Source organism: Juglans microcarpa x Juglans regia, chromosome 4S (assembly GCF_004785595.1).
Source record: "Juglans microcarpa x Juglans regia isolate MS1-56 chromosome 4S, Jm3101_v1.0, whole genome shotgun sequence".
Lineage (NCBI taxonomy): Eukaryota > Viridiplantae > Streptophyta > Magnoliopsida > Fagales > Juglandaceae > Juglans > Juglans microcarpa x Juglans regia.
In genome coordinates this window covers 51,064-70,789 of record NC_054601.1, presented here as the reverse complement: position 1 = coordinate 70,789, position 19,726 = coordinate 51,064, and the positions used below count along the sequence as shown (strand labels likewise).

At 39.3% G+C, this 19,726-nt stretch overlaps 2 protein-coding genes across 3 annotated transcripts; one reads left to right on the top strand and one right to left on the bottom strand.

Annotated features, from left to right (window-relative positions):
• The first annotated feature begins 778 nt into the window (after positions 1-778).
• Positions 779-3,716, top strand: LOC121263523. Of its 2 annotated transcripts, XM_041166457.1 has the most exons (6): positions 780-1,074; positions 1,191-1,244; positions 1,379-1,459; positions 1,972-2,041; positions 2,122-2,210; positions 3,319-3,716. In XM_041166457.1, the coding sequence occupies exons 1-6, from the start codon at positions 898-900 to the stop codon at positions 3,451-3,453; spliced, it is 606 nt and encodes a 201-aa protein (XP_041022391.1). In that variant the 5' UTR covers positions 780-897; the 3' UTR covers positions 3,454-3,716. The 2 variants fall into 2 exon arrangements, with proteins under 2 accessions (XP_041022392.1, XP_041022391.1); XM_041166458.1 differs by lacking the exon at positions 1,191-1,244 and having other exon boundaries at positions 779-1,074.
• A 10,275-nt stretch (positions 3,717-13,991) lies between these two features.
• On the bottom strand, positions 13,992-19,658 carry LOC121262749 (probable protein phosphatase 2C 44). The gene is made up of 7 exons (XM_041165341.1): positions 19,563-19,658; positions 19,385-19,478; positions 19,176-19,282; positions 17,609-17,860; positions 16,994-17,270; positions 16,699-16,853; positions 13,992-14,346 (listed from the first exon to the last, which is right to left on the bottom strand). The coding sequence occupies exons 3-7, from the start codon at positions 19,242-19,244 to the stop codon at positions 14,209-14,211; spliced, it is 891 nt and encodes a 296-aa protein (XP_041021275.1). The 5' UTR covers positions 19,245-19,282; positions 19,385-19,478; positions 19,563-19,658; the 3' UTR covers positions 13,992-14,208.
• Positions 19,659-19,726: the final 68 nt, after the last annotated feature.

Below are 19,726 nucleotides of genomic sequence, written 5' to 3'. Positions count from 1 at the left end.
CAATGTAAGCCAATGGTGGGAATGGTGATCACAATCTCTCCAAGCTTGAGTTTGTCCAGGATGTTGATCTTACTAGCAGCATCAAGACCCACCATAAGAATTTGCATCTCCTTCTTGGCAAAAAGACGATTGAAAAACCTGTGAAAGACAACCCCATTTTTTTTTTCTCAAATGGTGAATATAGAGGAAGTCAAGTTGGACAGATCTGGGAGAGACATGGAGATAGGAAATGAATCGACAGATATGAAGTTATAACGAGAACAAATACTATATAATTCATCTCCATAGTTTTGAGTTTCGGATCAAACCATCATTTAAAAAATCACGAACGCTAACCCAATGTACATATCATACTTCCCATTCATCAACGACGGGCACGAATCCATGATACAAATCTATTTTAGCACCATTTCAAGGTTCAGACCTAACCTCTACGTCCAGAGAATGACTAGGATAGAGCTTGAAGAGAGAGAGAACGCTTGAGAGGGATTGATGGAAAAGAAAGAGCTTGAGAACGACAACTTGTAACATTGGTCAAATGAGTTTTATCAGATGTATTTGTGTCTACAATTAGGATATTAAAAAGCTAACATGGCTTCATATCATTTGGAAGGTGTTAAATGGAAAACAACACCCATTCGATTTGAAACTTTTCTCTAAGTAAAATTGTAACCAGATATAGGATTACTCTTTTTTAAAATAACGTCCACGTCAGCACGTAAATTCTGTCCGTGTAAGTCCCGTATATGTAGGCACTCCTTTTATTTAGAAAACAATAGAGGATCAAAATCAACCACAATCGATTGGTTTGGACTAGTCAGGTTAGGGCATTCGCTTTCAACTCTAAGATCCGCAGCTTTAGCATTCGCAATCTGTGGGTAAGTTGATTCAAAGGTAATGGAGGGTGGAGTTGGAGGAGGAGCGGTGTCGGAGAAGCGAGAAGGAGAAGCTTCCTACACTTATTGGGTGAGGGAAGCGAGGGAGGATGCGGCACCGCTACCTGTTCCTCGCAAGCTCACCCCCGACGACCTTCTCAACTCTCAGCCCCCCACCCTAGGCTCCGTTTGGAATCGGGTAACCCTTCTCTTCTCTCAGATTCTGAGTTTGCTTTAATCTCACTTTTCGCATATTCCCATTTTATGTGTATGTTTTTATATACTATCATGTTGTCTTGCTTGCATACATTGCAGGCTGGGACTTGGGAGGAGAAAAACCTAAATAAATGGGCATCTGATAGAATCAAGGTTGCACTATAGTCAGACGTCCATTTCGCGTTGTTTCACCTCCGCTATGCTGTCTACTCATTGTGTAAAATTGTCAGATGTCCATTCTTCTTAAATTTGATTTTCATATGTTTGTCTCTTATTTTTACTTGCAGGAGTTACTTATATCGGTGGGGTCCTTGGAGTTCCCTAGTGGGAAAGCCGAAGTATTGGACGTATCGAAATGCATAGGCGATGTGAGGTTCTCTTTAAATATTATATATTGCAATCTAAGTATGTGATTGTAGTGAATCACGAATTTATGGGGCCTCAAAGATCCCACGTGTTTGATATTGAGTAGCCATATTTTTTTTAAACACCGATAGTCAAATTTGATTTTGTTGTGGTCGATCGATTGCGGGGGTGGGGGGTTTTTTTTTTTGGCAAATTTGTACAGTTTTTGGACCGAGGGAAATTGGAATATACTTTTGCATAGTAATTGCTCTCAGGTAATGGATGTTATTCTGATATAAAAGGACGCCTCTGCCTCATCCTGCTTTTCAGATACCATAATGTGGAAATGAACCTCTATACTGATACACATCATTTCCTGGTTTCAAATGGTTGTCTTAGACCAGAAAATTCGATCCATGAAGATGATTAGGTAAAAGAAAAAAGAAAAAAGAACGGCATCCAAACTACCTGTGCATTTTCTTATTTGATGATAATTATTTGATTCCGTGTGTATTGCTATTACCTAATTGACCAGGCATTTTTGGTGACTGTGCGGAACAAGAAACGTGTTGGCTACACATATGAGTTAACATTGAAATTCAAAGGTAAGTGGGCTGTCATAGTGTCGATTGGTTTCCTCTTTCTTTGTTAACTATATATGTACTGAACTTGCAAATGGAATCAGGGGAGTGGTCGATTAAAGAAGAAAAGAAGATGGTCAAGGGCCATATTGATATACCGGAGTTCTCTTTTGGTGAGCTGGATGACTTGCAGGTACATTTTTCATATCCATTTGAATGTTACAAAGAAGTCAAATAAGTAAATTGACAATGGATTGATGAGGGACTGTTCTTAGATAATATGTTTTATGGAACCCTATCATTTGTGATTATAATAAATGGGTAGGGCCATGAGTTGGGACGGCAACACTAAGGCCTCGTTTGTTTTCGTAGATGAGATGAGATAAGATAAAAGTTGAAAGTTGAATAAAATATTATTAGAATATATTTTTTTAATATTATTTTTATTTTAGGATTTGAAAAAAGGTTGATTTTTTTATTTTACTTTATGTGGAAATTTGAAAAAGTTGTAATAATTAGATGAGATGAGTTGAGAAGTTTTGTGAAAGTGAATGAGGTCTAAAAGTAAAATTCAACCTAGATGCAACTGAGTGATGTCATGTTAATACTGTCTCTCACTGTTCTTTTATGACATGGTATGATGGTTCCATCACATTTCTAGTACAAAATGCTTGGCAAATTTCGTAGATGAGAAGTGATCTGCTGGCATATGCATGAAAGGGAATCTGAACTAACACTAGTAGATTGGCTATTCAAGTCTTCCGGTTCATGTGAGGTTCATGTGAGCAATCCTCGTGTTAAGATTTTTTTGATAAATAATCTTCACAGGAAAAACGAAAAGTGACTTGGGATTTATCTTATGCGTAACCTTTCCCCACATGAAATAGCAATTGCTCACGTTCATGATTCTTAAGCTAATATATAAACTTACATTTTGAGCTTATTTTATAGTTTACTCTATTACTGATTAGCATGAACTTAAAGACTATTCATAAGGAAATGGTGCCCTCGTCCTTCACCTTGTACAGAAAACCTGCCAAGGGATTGTAGTTTATTGAAGTTGGTGTTTTATATAATTTTTTGGGCAGTAATTTTTTCTAGTCATGAACAACCCCAAAAGAGGTGAAATGAACTCTTATGCATCCATGAACACAACTCAACTTCTGTTGACCTCTGTTCTTCTAATAGTCCAATTCTCCTAGTAGGGAATTATGGCATCATTGTGCTGATTTTTATTTCGGCAATCAAATTCTGTTACACCATAGTTTATTCACAAATTGATCTTTTTTTCAATACTTCAGATGGAAGTAAGATTGAGTGAAGAGAAGGATCTTCCACACCAAGATAAGTTGCGGATTTGCCACGATTTGAAGCTATTTTTGCAGCCTGTACGTGAAAAATTGCTTCAGTTTGAACAGGAAGTCAAAGATAGATAGAAGAGGCACCATTGTTTTTGTCTATGACGGAACCCATGGTTTTTATCACGGCTGGTGAACTGTAGTTGTATTTTTAATCTCTAACTGCAAACCTGTTTTTCAAATTCGTGTAATGGAACATGAGGCTCATAAGGAGGCGAAACTTTTAAGTTTTTCCTGTGTCGCTTTAGTTAGTTCTAAAAGCCTAAGATATTACTTGGACATGGTGATAAACTCTGTGGGGATGCATCCTACAATTAGTAAGAGTAGCAATCTTTCATGCATTGTGTGTTTTGTATTTGGAACCGAGGAAAACCCATAAAATGTGTGGTTTCTTGTTGAACCGATGTGTTTGCCATATTTTTCATGGCCAAAATGTCTATATTCTTTGATTGACCTGTGAGAAATGTGCTTTACGACGTGGGAAAATGGGAATGAAGTTAATTGCTACAAGACTGAGGGATCAATGGTCATTTTGATTTTGACGGCTAAGAATTTAGGGTAGAGTGGGTCTAATTAGTTGTGGAATAATTTCGACTGAGTCTCTTAGGGCTCGTTTGGATAGTGAACTGTTTGGACAGTGAGATAAGATGAGATGATTTTAAATGAGTTAAATAAAATATTATTTTTTAATATGATTATTATTTTGGGATTTAAAAAAGTTAAATAGTTTATATATTTTGTATGAAAATTTAAAAAAATTGTAATAATTAAGCGAGTTGAGTTAAGATATTTCTATAGCCAAAAGCTTGTGACTCGTCAATTTTCTTGAGCTTCTCTTATACACTGACATTGCGTCTTTGGTAAGATTTTGCGTCTTGGAGGAGATTTTTTTAACTGTTCTTTTATGCCAAATATTAATTATTGTTTCTAAAATTTTAATAGCAAAGCCTGGGATATATATTTGCCCCGTTTTCTATATTATTTATTAAAGTTACAAAGAAATATCCGAGGGACAAACAATTTTCTTGAGCTACTCTTATGCACTGGACATTGCATCTTCGGTAAGATTTCGCGTCGTGGTGGAGATTTTTTAACTGTTCTTTTGTATCAAATATTTCTAAAATTTCAATAGCAAAGTGTGGGATATATATTTGTCCCGTTTTGCATATTATTTAGAGAAACACTATTTTGTCCACCCATTTATACCGTTTCATTTGACCACTTGGCAAAAATTTTTTTTTTTACTTAGTGATTAAGGAAGTGATTTTAAATATATTGGTATTTTTTTTATTTTTTTAAATTATTTAAATATATTAAAAAAATGTAAAAAAAAAAATTTACACTGAGCACTACGTCCAGCGATCAACATGGAGCGGCATAGTAGCCGCACCCTATTATTTATTTAAGTTACAAAGAAATATCCAAGGGACAAACGAAAAAGACTAACGACTCTCTCTCGTCTCTCTTGCAAAACATAGTATTATTTTTGTATTTATTAATTTATTTGTCCTTTAACTGTAAATATATTATTTGGGTCACAAGAACGGGGAAAACTTACCTATTTCTTGGTTTGATCATCCAAAGATGTGGTTTTCTTTTCTCAATAATGGATCACGTAAAGTTGTAGTTAGGGCCAATTTCGGTCCAAAATCGAAACTGAACCAACTAGTTATTTATTTGACCAAAACCAGCCGAACTGGCTGCCTAATGGGAGAGAACCGGCCAGACTAATTTTTGTCAGTTCTGCATTTTGGGGGTTGGTTTTAGGCCTTATCCTCGTTGGTCACATCTTCTAAGCAAACAAATAGAGCTACATCTCCAACTCTTTCAACAAGAGCTAACACAATTGAATTCACAAAAGAAAGATTCAAATAACACAAATCTTCAAAGTAATTATCAAAGAACATATTCGAGATTCAACCAAAAAATTAAGGTTTGAGAACATATCGGAGAACACCTCGGCTTTGCTTCGCGCACTTACTAAGAGGGTGAGAAGGTTTGATAGATGAGAGAGAGATGGGAGGCAAATGAGAGAGAGGCAACGTTAGGGCGACAACGAGTTGAGTCTCATTGGTGGACAGTCAGGCAATGGCCAGAGGGAGAACCAAGAGACCTATAAGAGATGAGAGAGAGAAATGGCACTAGAGAGTGGAGAGGCGGGGCTCGGGTTAGGGCTTCAACCCTAACCCAAACGACGTCATTTTGGTGTATTAAACCAACGGATGTTATTTCAAATTTGTTTTTGGAAACAAACTAATATAAAACAATGACATTTAACTTACTTAATTTAAACGGCATTGTTTAATATGAGAATAATATATATATATATATATATATTTATATGGGGGTGAAAATTGAACTAATTTTGGCTCAAAACCGAAACCGACCTACATAGAGGGGTGAAACCGACTAGACCGGTTCCATCTAGTTCTTGGCCGGTTTGATCAGTTTACACCACTTCTTTTGGGCTTTTATTTTAGTTGATTTCAAATTTTAATTTGTTGAGTTTTTGAAACTCATTTTAAATATTCAATTTCATTTTCATTTTAATTTTAATTTTAATGTCATTTGTAATGTTAGCCTTAGGTTAAAAAAAATAATTAACAATACTAAAATAGTAATGTCGTGATAGCTACGTACTATCTAGTAACTACTAAGTGTATACTACCATACCAATTATTAGATAACTTAAAAAAATAAAAAAAAAACAAAAAAAACAAAACTCCACTATATGTTTAATACCCATTACAAATAAAAATAATTTGTCATAAGCAACAATGCAACTAAAAAACATAATTTTGTATTTATTAATTTATTTGTCTTTTAACTGTAAATATATTTGGGTCAAAAGAACGGGGAAAACTTACCTATTTCTTGGTTTGATCATCCAAAGATGTGGTTTTCTTTTCTCAATAATGGATCACGTAAAGTTGTAGTTAGGGCCAATTTCGGTCCAAAATCGAAACTGAACCAACTAGTTATTTATTTGCCCAAAACCAAGCGAAGTGGCTGCCTAATGGGAGAGAACCGGCCAGACTGATTTTTGTCAGTTCTGTATTTTGGGGGTTGGTTTTAGGCCTTATACTCGTTTCTTTGGTCACATCTTCTAAGCAACCAAATAGAGCTACATCTCCAACTCTTTCAACAAAAGCTAACACAATTGAATTCACAAAAGAAAGATTCAAATAACACAAATCTTCAAAGTAATTATCAAAGAATATATTCGAGATTCAACCAAAAAATTAAGGTTTGAGAACATATCGGAGAACACCTCGACTTTGCTTCGCGCACTTTCTAAGAGAGCAAGAATGTTTGATAGATGAGAGGGAGATGGGAGGCAAGCGAGAGAGAGGCAACATTGGGGCGACGACGAGTTGAGTCTCATCGGTGGACAGTCAGGCAATGGCCAAAGGGAGAACTGAGAGAGCTATAAGAGATGAGAGAGAGAAATGGCACTAGAGAGTGGAGAGGCGGGGCTTGGGTTTGGGCTTCAACCCTAACCCAAACGATGTCATTTTGGTGTATTAAACCAAAAGATGTTGTTTCAATTTTTTTTTTGGAAACAAACTGATATAAAACAATGACATTTAACTTACTTAAGTTAAACGACATTGTTTAATAGGAGAATAATATATATATATATATATATATAGAGAGAGAGAGAGAGAGAGAGAGAGAGAGAGAGAGAGGGTGAAAACTGAACTAATTTTGGCTTAAAACCGAAACCGACCTATATAGAGGGGTGAAACCGGCTAGACCGATTCTAGCTAGTTCTCGGCCGGTTTGATTAGTTTACACCACTTCTTTTGGGCTTTTTTTTTAGTTGATTTCAAATTTTAATTTGTTGAGTTTTTGAAACTCATTTTAAATATTCAATTTCATTTTAATTTTAATTTTAATGTCATTTGTAATGTTGTGATAGCTAAGTACTAACTAGTAACTACTAAGTGTATACTACAATACCAATTATTAGATAACTTAAAAAAAAAAAAAAAAACTCCACTAGATTTTTAATACACATTACAAATAAAAATAATTTGTCATAAGCAACAATGCAACTAAAAAACATAAGATAAATAAATTGCAATAATTATTGATCTTTTAAGTCTTCAATCTTCAATAGTTGTGATGCCTAATTGTGCCCCCAACTTTATATAGAAACATTAATAAGATTAGAACATCAAATATTATTGAATTTGGATGATGAAAACTACTAAAATTAATTTATAAAAGCAAATGAATATTGAATGAGGAAAACACTACCAGATTCTACCAAAAACTCTCCACATTATCCATTGGTTCAAACCACCAAACCAATGAAGAAAGCCATAGTTATCTGTGCATTGATAATGTGGAGAACTCAAATTATCTAGATTCTATGTCAAGTTACAGATAGCACACATTACCAGAACTTATCTAGATTCTATGTTATTGATTGGTTCACCTGTTTGAATACGGTTCAAACCAGAACTTAAATCGACCTATTTGGACTGTCAACCAACTGGTTCTCCACGGTTTTGGCCAGTTCAAAATTCGGCGAATAGATTCGATCGGTTCCTATTCAACCTTAATTATAGCAGTGCTAAAAGATAAAGAAACATAAAAAATGGGGTTTCACATGTCAAATTGATGACATTCTTAGAAAGCTCCCCTCTCTAGGAAACTCTTCCCTGTAAGGAAAATTTCATCCCCAATCAAATTGGTCTCTGGAGTGGAGGGTAGGGGTGACAATATGTGATATGAGACAACAACCTGTAAACTCAACACAAACATAATTCGAAATAAAGCAAGTTTGAATTTGATATAAATAGGTTCGGGTCAAAACAGATTGGTCCGATAAGATGAGATTAATAAACGAGTCAATAATGGGTCACCTGCTTAACCCACAATCAACTTGTATATCCCATTTAATTTTATTTGAATCTTACAATTATAATATGCCTATGTTTGTTATTGTTGAGATTGTAATATTGGTATTATTAAAGGTTAATTATCTAAAATATATTGACATTTTTTTTAGTACGTAGTCTGTTTTTGGAGATTTAACTATAATGTTGCTACTAAAACTTCTAGATACCAACTCTCATGTGGAATTATGTTAATTGGATCAAATGGGTTGTAAGGGTCAAATTGATTGTGTGCATAAAATGAATAAAAAGGATCGTGTTGTATTTATCTAATTCTAATTGATTATTAAAAGTAGTGGTGGACCTACATTTACCTTAGGAGGGCCATGGCCCTCCAAAATTTTTTGAAAATTTAAAATATCTCTTAGATCTTATTCATTGTTTTATAAATATAGAAAATAGTGGTGTTTACATCGTGTTTCATGCGCATTTGGGCCATGTTCCAAAAACTCAAGTTTTCGGGCTGTCACATGCATACTTTAGGCAAGCACAGAGAATAAGGGTCTTGGTGGTGGCCGGAGAGTCTCCGATCCTAAAGTCAATATATCTCCTTATTAGTTTGTGTGTAAGTTTAGAGAAATCAGAGAGAGTTCTTCGTACCTGGAGATCGGCTTTTATACTAGGTTTCTGGTGGAGATCACCCGTCCCTAACTCTGAGGAACCTATGTCCTTTCCACTATTCCTTTGTTAGAATCTTTTTAATGTGGTGTGGCTTCTAGGGCAACATCATTAATGCAGCGTGGAGTCCGGGTAGTAGTGTCATTAATGCGACGTGACTCCCTAACTTGTTTTATCTAGAATCGTTCCCTGTTGAGCCTCCCCATGCCCATTGTCAAGAGATCATGGGTTCTCCCTATTTCTAGTCCGCTTGCCTGTGCAGGATCCTAAGGGTAAGGTGTCAGTGGGGTGGTGTCAGGACGGCAAGTCCCATCTGCCCCTACCATCTGCTTTCTCCATGAATGAGTTGCTTTTGAGGGTGGGTTTCGCTCATGGGCTGAGTGCTCTGCAGAGGCCCTCTAACTCCTCTTAGTGGAGGGTCGTTGGGCCTTGCTGGGCTCTCTGACTTGCTTACCCCGTAGTCCCTCGTGAGCTTGCCATATGGGCCGATAGGGGGGGAACCCCTTACAATTACCCATCCAATTCTCATTGGACGAGTTCGATAGGAATTCATTCTCGTCGTTGTCTTTATGCTATATATTTTTTCGCAGTCGTTGTAGTTGAAGTCCTCTTCCTTAGAAAAGGGCAATTTATTTCTCCCCTACTTTTCTATTCGTCTGGTTTTGGGCCCTAGACCATGCCCATGTGACTTTTTCAAGATTTTAACGATGTCAGGCAACGGTTCCCTTCCAATTGTATTGGCACGTTTTCTGATGGTTGGACTTCGTACTTGATTGCGTCCCTCCAGTCCTTTCAGTATTGATGGTGTTAGGTGGCTCATTCTCTCCACGTCGTGTCGCACAGTGCATGTTACGGGATTCATGTGTATACTGCTAGCTTCATGGGGCGCGAGCGTTCCCACGATTTTGGGGAGGCCAACCATTGATGGGGTCTATTTAAGCCCCATCTTTTCGACGTTGGAGCTCATTTTTCCTTCTTCATTTCTCAGAGTTCTTTATGCTTACCCATTTACTCTTCAAATCTCTGTGTGTGCATCTCGTTTTTCGTTTCCACATTCTTATGGCTCCCAAGAATTCTTCACGTCCTACCCCTACAAACCCTAACCTGGCCAAGCCCCCTGTTTCTTTGCATGTTTTGGGGGCCTAGACCTCTTGAGGCTGGTACCAAGTTAAAGAGATTTTATAAGTTCTTGTGGTGGTTGGTCGTGACTCCTAGTGAGTTGGAGTCGATGAAGTCAATTTACAAGGTGCTAAGCATAGTAGAGTTCGAGGTGTCGTCTCCTAATAAAGGCGCCGTGGACTCCGAAGGGTATGCATTGAAGGTGGTTGTGTACCCTAGCATGTTCTCCAGCGGCCTTAGGCTGCCTTTTTGTCATCCAGTTTGTGATGTGCTGGACTACCAGCACTTGGTGCCCACCTGACTCCATCCAAACACGACGAGGATTTTGGTATCGTGTTACGTCATCTGGCGGCAAGAGTTGGAGGAGGTGGGTTTCGAGCACCCACAATATTCTGAAGCAGAGTGACAACACTTGCAGTTTCAGATCTATTCAAGCATTGGCTCGTTTGGAGCCACAATTCAATAGGGTGAAGGGGTAGAGCCGATGCTTTTTCTTCTTGTCCAGTAAGGGATGGGAGTTCCCTGTCGGACAATCCAATCGGCGCCATCTAAGGAGTCTTGGGTGATGACAAGAGCTTTCGACCCTCGGCGACTCCCAAGGAAGTGAGTAGGATTGAGGCCGTTTGTGCTTAGATGAAAGCCCACCTAGACAATGTCTTTTTCGAGGCCCTATTGGACAAGGGTAGTCTTCCGCGATGCCCCCCCCCCCCCCCCCACCCTGGCCAACATGTGACTGTGCCCCAGGTCTGTAGATGTTCCCCTAGTTCGTTGGTAAAGGGGAAGGGGAAGAAAACCAAGAGGGAGTCTTCTGCCAAAGCTGACTCAAGCAAAATGCCCATTCTCCCTCTAGGGAAATCTTCAGTTGTGGTGCTCGTCCAGCAGCCAAAATCGAGGTCGCCGAAAAAAGTGGTGGTGACTGTATCGCCTCCTTGCGTCACACCTCCTTCTTCTCTCCCATGTGAGGCGGGTGGTTCTGACCCTCCCAAGCCAGTTCGGGTAGATCCACCGATGGTCTCCCTTTCGCAGCACAGGGAGGCTTTTGCAACCATCTTAAAGGCTCCTTTCCCAACCCCGCCAAGCAACGTGCGTGTCGTGGAGCTTTCGTCTGGAAAGGAGTTTCTTTCTATGAGATTTTATTAGGCCCTTTTGGACCATCCTATTATAGAGTCCCATATAGTTCCTTTATCTCCCGACGACAATCTTGAAAGGGTTCCTTCGCCCTCGTCTAATAGTTGCCCTACCGGGGGCGAAGATATCCTCGACTAGGTTTCAGTCCCTGATTCTCCCATTGCCTATTCCCCTGAAGTCGAGGTTGCCTCGCCGACACCTAGCTTGGAGAGCAAGAAGGGCAATGACATGGTGTTTAAGAGGGAGATAGTGAGGGCCGTGTCATGGGCCGAGGGGGTTCTGGTAGACATACTTGATACTGAGGTTGCGACGGTGTCATTAGAGGTTAGCAAAGCTTTGGTTGTTGCAACCGATGTTGGGGCTCCATTGCCTTTCACTTACACCACCCCGGCCATGGCTTCGATGGAAGCTGGGGTGGGGGTCAAAGTGGGCGAAGGTGGTGAGGTCCCAGCCACATTGGCGGATGCTAGTGCTTCTTTGGCCTTCATTGACACCATTCTGACCTTAGTGTCAACAGGGGCTGGAGTTGAGGCGGGGGTGATAGCGGCGGGAGAAACAAAGGGGGCCCTCCCAAAGCTTGATATCAAGGTGTCAGCTGGGGAGGCTCCAACAACTTCCGTGGGCATAAAGGTTGGAGATATTCCTGAATGTGTCGTAGGAGGTCCATACCCGGCAGGTGTCGGGTCAAGTGACTAGACCCGCTCTCCTTCAAGGGAGGTGTCAGGATGCCTTAAGCCAAGCCTGCCCCTTATGTCCCCTGAGGAGGTATTTCGTCATATGGTTAAGAAGCTGGTCCATTCTTCGTTGTGTGGGGGGTGGGGTAAGTTGTCAAGTAGTTTGATACAGGACTCGCTCCCACCCGTTGACACCACATGAAAGGTAAGTATTGGGTCAAACTGGCGCTGATCCCACTCTTTGTCATGGTGGAGGTCGATGTAAGTTGTCAGGTAGCCGAGGAGCTGGACAAGCTCTTCGTCATGGGAGGGGCGAGATGGCCTTAATGCACATCTCGCCCTTTATCTCCTGCGAGGAGGTAAGTTGTCAGGCAGTTGAGGCTAAACCCGCTCCCACCTGTTGACGCTCACGAGGAAGGTAAGTGTCGGGCAGCCGAAGGTTGGCCTGCTCTCCACCGTGAGAAGGATAGAGCAGCTTGTGGCGTGACTCATCCATTTGTTACCTTGTAGGGAGGTAAGTGTCGGACGGCTGAGCAGCCAGTCTGCTCTTCAGGGTGATGAGGCGAGGTAAGTTATTCGGGGAGCTGAGAAGTTGGGCCCGTTCTCCTTGCAAGGGAGGTTGAGTTGCCTATCCATCCTTTAGCCCTCATGGGGTGGCAAGTAATAGGGTAGTTTGAGACTAGATTTGTTCTTGCTGTTGACATCACAGGGAAGGGAAGTGTTGGTTTGGGTTAACACTGATCTCATTCTTCGTCATGGCGGAGGTCGGAGTAAGTTGTTAAGTTCTCAGGTATTCGAGGGGCTGGACCCCCTCTCCACTGTGAGAAGGATAGAGAAGTCTTTGGCGTGACTCATCCATTTGGTGCCTCGCGGGGAGGTAAGTAGTCGTTTGATGGAGATTTCATTAGTGAAGATACATTGATGGAAACTACATTGATGGAGATTACGTTAATGGAGAATACGTTGATGGAGATTGCGTCGATGAAGATTACGTTGATAGGCAAGACATATTTTATCCTTGAAAAGTCACACTTTCATTAATAGAGTTTACACTATTGACACAGAAATGCAAGTTACATATCATAAGATTTTTTTAGCAATAAAACTTTTACACGTGTTTAATGTTTCAGGGTGTGGCAGCTGGTTCCATTGGGAGTCTTGGAGCTAGTAGTAGCCTGGGTGGTTGCTGGGGATGACCACATAGGGGACTTCCCATCACAGGCCTAGCTTTCCTTCGTTTCAAGTAATTGTTCCCATCTGCTTCAGCACGAGGTTCCCGATTCTGAACGCCCTTGGTTGCTTCCACCTGCCCATTGGATTGAGGATGTCTCGGAGACGAGTAGCAGAATTCAATTCCCAGTTCTCGGCACCAACCTCGGTAGTGGTCAGAGTCAAACTACCTACCTTTATTCGATTCCTAATGTCGTGTTTTGCACGCATTTGAGTTAGGTTCCAAAAACTTGGGTCTTCAGGCTATCACCTGTACACCTTAAGCAAGCACAAAGAATGGGGGCTTTGGTGGTAGCCAAAAAGTCTCCGATGCTAAAATCAATATATCTCCTTAATAGTTTGTGCGTAAGTTAGAGAAATCAAATAGAGTTCTTCGTACTTGGAGATCAACTTTTATACTAGAGTTTCTGGTGAGGATCACATTTCCCTAACCATGAGGAACCTATGTCCTTTCCATTGTTCCTTTGTCAAAATCATTTTAATGCGACGTGACTTTTGGGGTAGCGTTATTAATGCGGCATAGAGTTTAGATAGTTGTGTCATTAATGCAGTGTGACTCGTTGACTTGCTTTATCCAAAATCGTTCCCTGTTGAGCCTCTCCATGCTTCTTGTTAGGAGATCACAGGTTCTCCTTATTTCCTGCCCACTTGCCTGTGCAAGTTCCTGAGGGCAAGATGTCAGCAATGGTGTCAGGATGATGATTTCTATCAGTCCCTACCGTCCGCTTAAGTTATTCAATAGTGATCTAAATGTTAACTATCTAATACTTTGTAGATCTTTTCTCCAAATGTATACGTTTTTCCACCTGTCTTACTGTAATTTGTTTTTTTTTGAAATGTGTGGCAATGTTTTTCAGCACTTGCAAAATAAACATCCTTAGCAAAGGAGCTGCAGAAAAGATTGTATGTGAACGCCTGTGTAAGGCGAGGGTTCATGTACTAAGAGGAAACTTCTTTACGACGTAACATAAGAAATGCATGACATAGTTATCTGTGCTATCTCTAACATGATTATCCCAATGAAGAAAGCCAATGCATAACATATGAGAACTCAAATAGTACTCCTATTTCCATCTTCCTAATGGAAACCACTGGCTGAGAGTTCTAGGAGGACAAAACCAACAAAAGTGCAGTGGTGAGCAACTTTCTCAGCAGCATCATCCAAAACGGATCACAATGCATGATATATCGTCTTTACTCTGTTTTGCCAGTGCTTCAGCCGTTAAACGTTTAGCTGCAGCTTGAGGATCTTTGATGGGTTTCACTAAATCAACTGCCTCTTGATTCTTCATTACCTGCCAACCAGAGTAAACAAAATATCAAGCAATGATATTGAACCAGATTTATCAACAGAACTCAGCACCGTGGCTTCATATTCCGAGAATATGAATTCTCCAACAAAGCACATAGCTCCATTCTCGTCCTAATATCAAACTACATCAATCATGCTTGTTGCTTACATACCCAGTACTTAGTTCCTCACCTGCCTGCACTGATTCTTTTAACTAACCAAGTTTTTAAATTTTTTTGCAATGATTGGAATAAACTATAGAGAAATGTTTGATTCACGAAGAGGCCTCACAAAAATAAAGTTAAAAAATTGATGTAGTATGCTGTTGTGCATTAGATTACAAAGCTATTTCATTGTAAAGTAGATTTAAAGTGAGTTTTACTTTTGTGAAATCTCTCTATAAAACGAGCACCACTCTAAATTATTATGCACTATAGCTCTCATACCGAAATGACCACATGCCATTGAGAGTATCTGTAATACCCCAGATTTCGTGAATGAATGAGATACCATTTGGGAGGGAGAAGCAATTTATAACACTTCGAAGGGGCTAGTCTTTTTGGACTATAGCTCTTGATATATGACTTGTGCTTTCCTTGGGTCATTACAAAAGGCATAAGAAGTTCAAAGGGAGGTTATACCACCCTGAATTTAGCATGAGTGGCGGATAAGATCTCACATTACTTGGGAGAAAGAAGTTCTAGTGATTAAAAACAATCACAAGAAAAAGGATTTATAATGATCATAAGGGATTAAATTGTAACCTTCACTAGTTCTTTCCCCGCGGGGGGGGGGGGGGGGGGGGGGGGGGGGGGGGGGGGGGGGTGGTTGTGGGGGGTGGAGAGAGGATTTAGATACCCTAGAGTGGGAGAGAATTGAGAAATTCACTTGGGCAGCTATAAATACTATAGGGCCCACATTATGTGTCTACATTTCTCTTACTCTAAGCCTTAGAGTTTGGGTAACAACTCTAGGTGATCTAAATCCTTTTAGAGTATAGGCCCAGATGTGGCTTGTGCTTTCCTCGTTGTAACAACTCTTCTCTTTGAATTCCATTAAATGGAAATGCTGGGCACAAACTCAGGAAATTAGAGGAAACGTGATTGCTTTGCGAAGATCTGAACCTCTTCCCCTGTACCATTAGGAGTCCATGCACTAATGGGTGGTTTCATGCCCGAAGAAGACACCCACAGGACAGCCCTGTAAAGTGGGTTTCATACTCTGATGGTAATGGACATTCTTATAATTCATTTCTATCCTTCACATCGACTTCATAAAGATTCTAACCTTAATGTAAAATCGGAACTAAGAGTATTGAGATGGCCAAGCCAACCAGTCGAAATGAATTTCAAGCCTGAAGTATAAATTAAGAATCATCCTTCAAGAGGTATTGTTGCCCCAATAAGTGCACATACGGTAAGAAACCATGTATACCATTTTAAGCCTTAGGAAACTGCCAATATATGCTTCCCAATGTTTGAAGTAAAAGTATGATAATAAACATGCCAAGGAATCACAGTGGTTATTTTTTCATCATAAGACCACATGGTTCATGAATAAGACTATATTGAAAATTATTGACCAACCAAGCAAAGACCAACAGAGTGGTAGTTTAGGCCATTAGATGTAACATGATTGCTTTGGGAAGATTTGGACCCATACCATAAGGACTATGGGCAGAGACTGGGTTTCAATCCAAAAGAAGAGCACAAACTTTATGACCCTGTAGAGGGATTATACTACCACAATGGCTGCGGAGATTCTTTGTGAATTATATATTGCTCAAGTTATGTAGCATAGAATTTTTAACATACAATATTCTTTCAAGAAATATTTTAATTTTCTTCATTCAGACAGCTTGACCGAGGGAAATTCTTAAAAAATTCTAGAACACACGTCCATAAAGTAGGGAATTCCACTCATTGTTATGCTCTTTGTTATTATTTCCTCTCTTTTCCTTGTACACAAATACACATAACTTTATTAGCATTAGCACATATCCACATATTCAAGTTATCTGTCAAAATTTTCAATTGCTTAAATGCACAGACTCATATAATATATTGTTTAATGTGATGCAAACTAAAATCACATTGTACACAATTTTTTTCAGGATATGTTAACAACAAGATAGTCTTTAAAATAGCATTGAGATTATTTAAAGTTCATATTGTTTGGGAGAAACCTAAATATTCACCGAAAAATGCCGACTGAAGTGAAGGATCACAAAATACAATGCAAACCTATTCCAATGTTTTGACAAATTACTGAATAAAATGAGGGAGACCAAGTGAAAAGGTGAAACATAGAGGCTGATAGAAGAATTTGTTATGCATATGTCACCATAGTAACTGACCTTCCACAATCCATCACTTGCCAGTATAACAAACTCAATATTCGAGTCTATGGGCACATGTCTTACATCAGGCTCTGAACTTAAATGTGCTTTGAGGCTTTGATCCCCAAAAGCACGTGCAACTGCAAGTTGACCATTAACCCTAGGCACATCTCCTGAAATAAATTGCAGTCTTAGAATCCTCATAATTTAAACAAACCAATAATCCAACAAATGGATAAATGTAAACGCAACCCGGAATAAATATGTTTGGTTATGAACATAAGGAATTTATTTGTTAGATGAAATATATCACCCGGTAGAGTAGTCACGAAGCCACCCTGCTTCTCAATTCTTCTTCGTTCACTATGTGGTTCGTGGTCTACAGTAATTTGATTGGCAGAGCCTCTCTCACACACAATGGCTCTTGAGTCACCAATGTTTGCCACCCATAAGTCTTTGCCATCAATGACTATTGCGGTTACTGCAGTTGAGCCACCTGGCCCTAATTGCATGGAGTTTTCCAAAATAAACTTATCAGTGGTGCGGTAAGCATTCCTTATTGCCATCTCAGGGTCCTTCCAGAATGTTGGCTGGAACACATAGTTAAAAAAGGAAATAAAGATTTAATCATATTTAAAATGAATGAGAGGTTTCCTCAGCAAACACCAGACTGACATCCCTACAGGAGTAGGAGAGAAACACTATTGGATAGAACAACCACTACTGCATAAATAAGGACACACGATTGGCTAAGTTATATTCTCGTTATATTTTAGTACCAGCTTTCAGTTTAAAGACCAAATAAGTTTTTAGATAGATGATCAAATGTAGAAAAATTGCAGACATATATTCTCCAACCAAACAATTAGTACATAACAAAATACTTCCAAGAAAGAAAAATGACTTTGGACTGGAGGGAAAGTGATACCTCGTCAAGTATGTTGTTGAAAAGGTTATCTCTCAAATAGCTAGGGACACGATCTCCTAGGTGACCGTCAAAGATAGCAAATAATCCAAGCACGTGATGCTTCAATCTTATATATTCAGCAACATGGTAGTCCTCCATATCATGGCCAGATTTACCTTCAACTAAGTGGAACCCATGGGCTACTTTGTTAGTCGATGACTTGCTTCTCCCTTTACCAGAATCCGCAGATGAGGATTTAAGGCAACTAGCATTCTGCAATGCCAATAACTTTAGTGATTAATTATCCTGACCCAACGTTCAAAAAACCCAGTGGTTCTTACTAAAATAAGGAAATTCCAGTCTTTTTTAATTAATTTTTTGCTATCACTGTTGACTTCTTTCTTTTTTTTTCTTTTTTTCTTTTTTTTTTTTTTTTTTTTTGGGGGGGGGGGGGGGGGGGTTTATGTTTCTAGTTAAATTTTTTGAAATAGATTGGAATTCATTAAGAACATAAGCTGGCCATTTATGATTATAATTGGGGGACACAATTAAACTTACAAGGCCTTAGTTTCCAGCAATTGAAGTCGAACTAAAATACTACCAGTAAACTATTAGATCGGTTGGTTGGGTTTGCACAAGTGCGGTGTTGTTATAAAAAGCCCTAGGCAAACTTTTTCTCTCTCGAGTAAAAAGCTTCCAAATCTGAGTTTTCCGACAACTCTCGAGAGACACACAATACAAGAAGACTCACAGGCCGCAAATCGTTCGGATGATAGTGGCGGTTTTGCAAAAATCACCGCATGTGGTCCTCACACACCGCTCGCACCTGCGCGTGATCTTCATGTGCCACCCCTTTTGGCAGCTTTTCTCGCCACACGTGCCGGATTACAGGAATCGCCACCATAAGATCTTTCAGATCTAACTTTTGTGGCTGAAAAGAGACAAGCGTGATGCCTTCACGCGCTATTACAGATTCTGAAGTCTACCAGAATTGGTTCAAATTGTAATCCGTCTTTTTTGCATTTATCTTACTACTTTCCTTATTGTTTAGTAAAAACAAGGAGTTCGTCTTTTGGACTTTTGGCTATAGAGGTTGAGTCCTCTCTTTTTACAAAGGGTGAGATTAAGTCTCTGATTAGACAGAGTACTATTTTTTGGACGTTCATATGTAGAGAGTATCACCAGTAATGAAGACCATACCAGTCACAAAAAAAAAAAAAAAATAGTATATTGGTAGAGCTCCAAATGCATTAATTGGTTTACGAGGTAAAGGTTGATATGGAGATATTTCTATGTATATCCGTATATCCGGTCATGAATATAAATTTTTCTGATGAATGAACGAAGAAAGTTTCCTTTTAATAAAAAAAAAAACTACTACGGCCTTCTTAAACAAAAAAATTTACTACCAGTAAATCAGCCAAGAAGTACGGCATGGTTTATGCCGGAAAAGATGATAAGGGGTTGGTGCACGTTTAACAGCCGCAAAAAGTAACAAAAATATTCGGAACTCAAATTGATGAATTGATTACTTAATCAATTAAATTCAAGAATCAGGAAACGGAAGATGAGAGAAAGAAAGACGGACCTTGATTTTTTCAAGGAAGCTGATGCCTTTTCCGGTGTGAGAAGCACCCGCAACTGCCTGCTTACTCATATCTCAAATTCTCAATCATGTATCTCCTTCCTTGGTACCTTAACAAGAAAAAAGAGCCAGAGATTTGTATGATTCTATCTATCTATCAATCAATCTGCCTCCTTTTCTTTCTTCTATATCAATAAAGAGAAATATCTTACTAATAAATCCCCGATTTTGTTGTTGGATCATATAGGAAGAACGTTTACTAATATGGGTCTGGCCGTCACCAGAAGAGAATGGTCGTCGTCTGGTCTGCAGAAACAATATAAAAATTTCAGAAAAAGATTTTGGTACTGTACGTTGATAAATCTGGTGAGTTTCCTATAGCGTGATCACCTGCACCGCGACTAGATAGAAGTCATAGAACCGGTTATGGACAGAAACTTTGACCATGAATATGACAATACGCGTACTGGAATTTTCTATACGGCTCTAGTGGGGACGGGGGTGGCGCTGCTTTTACATTTATTTATTTATTTTTCTAAGCGGCTGCTTTTTTA

Bases quoted from the DNA above. Each gene is read 5' to 3' on its own strand.
- LOC121262749 (XM_041165341.1), bottom strand. From the start codon at position 19,244: ATGAGTAAGCAGGCAGTTGCGGGTGCTTCTCACACCGGAAAAGGCATC. The intron at 17,271-17,608 runs GTATCACTTTCC...TATGTGTTCCAG, and splicing joins TCAACAACATACTTGACGAG to CCAACATTCTGGAAGGACCC. The intron at 14,347-16,698 runs GTCAGTTACTAT...TCTGGTTGGCAG, and splicing joins CAAGTGATGGATTGTGGAAG to GTAATGAAGAATCAAGAGGC.
- LOC121263523 (XM_041166457.1), top strand. From the start codon at position 898: ATGGAGGGTGGAGTTGGAGGAGGAGCGGTGTCGGAGAAGCGAGAAGGA. The intron at 1,075-1,190 runs GTAACCCTTCTC...CATACATTGCAG, and splicing joins TAGGCTCCGTTTGGAATCGG to GCTGGGACTTGGGAGGAGAA. The intron at 2,042-2,121 runs GTAAGTGGGCTG...AAATGGAATCAG, and splicing joins GTTAACATTGAAATTCAAAG to GGGAGTGGTCGATTAAAGAA.